Below are 3,395 nucleotides of genomic sequence, written 5' to 3' on the forward strand. Positions count from 1 at the left end.
AAGGGAGAATGGCCTCAAGGTAGGAGGGTTAGGTTGGATATTAGGAGGAACTTCTTTACTGCAAAGGTTGTCAAGCGCTAGAACAGGCTGCCCAGGGAGGTGGTGGAGTCACCTTCCCTGGAGGTGTTTAAAAGAAGTTGTGCTTAGGGACTCAGTCTAGTGGTGGATTTGACCCGATGATCTTAAAGGTCTTTTCCAACCGAAACCATTCTGTGATTCTTTTAAATCTACCCTCTTTCAATTTAAAGCCGTTACCCTTCCTCCTGTCACTACCTGCCCTTGTGAAAGGTCCCTCCCCCGTGTTCCTGGAGGACCCTTCAGGTACTGGAAGGCCACTGTAAGGTCTGTCTGAAGCCTTCCCTTCTCCAGGCTGCATCGCCATAACTCTCTTAGCCTGTTTACACAGGTGGTGCTCCAGCTCCCTGACACACCTTCGTGCCCATCCTCTAGACTTGCTCCAGTAGCTCCATGTCCCTGTCAGGCTGGAGGCCCCGGGACTGCACACAGCACAGGTGGGGTCTCACAAGAGAAGAGCAGAGCGAGGGAGTCACCTCCTTCGGCCTGCTGGCCTTGCTGCTTTGGATGCAGCCCAGGATACGGTTGGCCTTCTGGGCTGCAAGCACACGTTGTCGGCTCACGTTGAGCTTCTCACCAGCCAACACCAGTGCTGTAAGTTAAGTTTTGCTTGGCCATGCACAGTTGAACGATGGTGCCCTCTAACACTGAACACTCGTGCTTGAATTTCCTAGTGACTGAGGCCTTTTTATTGTGCTGGTGGGGTTGCCATTGATGTATTATTAGTTAATGAAGAGCCTGAAATCCTTGGATTAAAAACTTACAGTGCTGAGAGCACAGTGCAGAGGGATGAGAGCAGAGTGTGTTCTTGGTGTTGAGAGCACAGTGTGCAGAGGGATGAGAGCAGAGTGTGTTCTTGATTTGTTTAGTTTGGATAGGAAGAGTTAGAAAACTTTCTGTTCCACGTCATTTTGATAGGGTCGGCTGGACTTAAGGGAAAGCTAATGCAGCTGTTTAATAATAGCAGACACAGAAAAATTAACTTGTTTTCTTGTCTTCCACGTAGCCCGTAAGTGGCACAGAAATGGCATCAAGAAACCCAGATCCCATAGGTACGAATCTCTCAAAGGGGTGAGTATTTCTGTTAATATTCCCAGGCTGTTAAACCATTGAGGCTTAACCGTAAAAAAAAAATCCAGGGTTTTTATTATTTTGAATGACACTGTTTTGCAGACAGGCCCTAGTGTTCCAGGTGGTCAGAACCCCTGTGGGTTTCTGTTTCATCTGGCCAGTTTTGTCTCTGTCCTGCTCGGGTGGGTGTCACTCACTGCTGTTCCCAGTGGAACAGACGTGTGTCAGTGGGATATCTCTTCTCCCTTCTGAGTCCTGCTGTGTCTCCTGCTTCTCTGTACCCTTCAGTTTTATTTTACCGTGGGTACTTATGGAATTCCGCTTGGAAAATGGGAGGAATGAGCATTTCTGGATAATGCCTATGGGAATGACAGCATTTGGCTTTTTCCAAGATCACACAAGTGATGGAACAGGTTGGTTTTTCACACTTGGAAGAGGAAATGTGACACTTTTGCTTTGGGAAGGGTTGTGGTTCTTGTAGATGTGATTATCAGCTTTTTGGATGTGACATAAAAGCCTGTTTTCTGCATAGCTCAGTGAGGGCTCAGTCCTGCCCCTTCTGGGAATGATGTGCTTGTCTCTGAGCCCATCTTCCTGAACCCAGTGCACATGAGTTAAGGTGATAAAATCCTGATACTTGTGCCAATTAAAACACTGCTTACAATAAAATAGCAAATGTTTCTCAGTGAGACAGTAGCTGATAGTTCTGAGAATTGGTCCTAGCCACAGCAGGGTGTGTTAGTGAGCCGTTAGCTGACAAAAACTAGGGAGCAACTCTTCTCCATCCTGTCACTCCTTTTTCCTTTAATGTGAAAAGGAAAGGCTTGAGGAAATGGCATTGGTTTTTGCCCAAGGATCACGTGTGTATGTGCTCACCTGCCAAGGTTGGTTGTGGTGCTTCAGATCCAGAATGTATTATGACATGGAAATTGAATTTGTTGTTCACAGCTTTACTCACCTTGTCCTATTCTTATCTATATTTATTGCTGTGACTGTGGGTTTGTTTGCTTATGGAAATTAAGGACAATGGCTGGTTTAAAGGATGGTTACATATGGCTAAAATATTTTTGTTGTACTAAATGACGAAAAAGCCAGCATTTGTGAGTAATTGAAACAATCTGGAGATGTGTTGTGTTTTCACGTGTCCCTTCTACAGCATGGAAAACTTTTTTACTTTCTTTTTTTAATAGGTTGACCCCAAGTTTCTGAGGAACATGAGATTTGCAAAGAAGCACAACAAAAAGGGTCTGAAGAAGATGCAGGCCAACAATGCCAAGCAGGCTGCCCAGCAGAAAAAAGACTGACGTGGTTTGATACAGAAGAACCAGTTTTCCTATTGGCATGCGTGTCACAGCATTTTTATAAAAATAAAATCGGATATAACAAAGTCTTTGCTTCCCAAATTTGAGGAGAACTCCCAAAAGTCTTGTTTGAGTTGTCTATTAGATGCCAGCTGTGCATCAAGCCTATGTGTAGTGACCAGTGTGTAGTTTAGTTCCTGGCAGACCGAGCCAGCTGGAGCTGTGCGGGGGTTTTATGTTAATGCTGTCAGCCTCCACATGCAGAAAGTGAATCACCTGCTGCTTCCTCAGTGCTGTCCTGTAAGTGTTGGTACAGGTCATGAGCATTCAAGTTGTGAAATCGAAATAGTTACTGAGTGAAGCTCTAAAATTTAAATAAGAAAGAACTTGTTTCTTTTCATACAAATACTGCAGAATGGGAGGGTACTGCGTGTGGTAGTGTTAGAAATGATGTGTGATGTGTTCTGAAACGTCTGAAAGTGTTGAAGTGTTAATGGAGCTACCATGTGAATGTGTAAGGTTACAGGACTATATAAAATATTCCTGTTTTTCATTGTTACTGTATTTTAGCTGAGATCTTTAGTAACAGAAAGTATCTACTTGATGAAACAGACTTACTGATGAGATCAGGGGAGTAACATTTACAAGCAGAAGAGGAAGTGTGGCAGGGCTTTGTTACTGCTGTCCTGTAGATCTGGGAGGACTGCACTCTCCAGGTCCCACCAGTTGGCAAAGCTGGTTCAAGAGGTGTTTTTTGTTAGGGAAATGAGCTCCCTGTTAGGATGGGATGAACTGGTCCTGAAACTGCAATTCCAATGCTTGTCCACGCGGTGGTGGCAATCCACAAATGGACACAAGGGCCACAAGTTCTCGAGTATCTGCAGACTTTGCAGTAAAGCAGCAAAACCCCTCCTGGATGAGGAAGAAAAGTATTTCAGCTGAAACATC

General features: G+C 44.7%; 1 protein-coding gene across 1 annotated transcript; it reads left to right on the forward strand.

Annotated features, from left to right (window-relative positions):
• Nucleotides 1-248: 248 nt before the first annotated feature.
• RPL29 (ribosomal protein L29) lies at nt 249-2,450 on the forward strand (the record flags this gene model as incomplete). The annotated part of the gene is made up of 3 exons (XM_010179610.1): nt 249-321; nt 1,082-1,146; nt 2,337-2,450. Coding segments are annotated over 3 exons (252 nt in total), but the record flags the coding sequence as incomplete, so codon positions are not given.
• Nucleotides 2,451-3,395: the final 945 nt, after the last annotated feature.

The sequence above is a fragment of the Mesitornis unicolor genome, unplaced genomic scaffold (genome assembly GCF_000695765.1).
Source record: "Mesitornis unicolor isolate BGI_N332 unplaced genomic scaffold, ASM69576v1 scaffold1750, whole genome shotgun sequence".
Lineage (NCBI taxonomy): Eukaryota > Metazoa > Chordata > Aves > Mesitornithiformes > Mesitornithidae > Mesitornis > Mesitornis unicolor.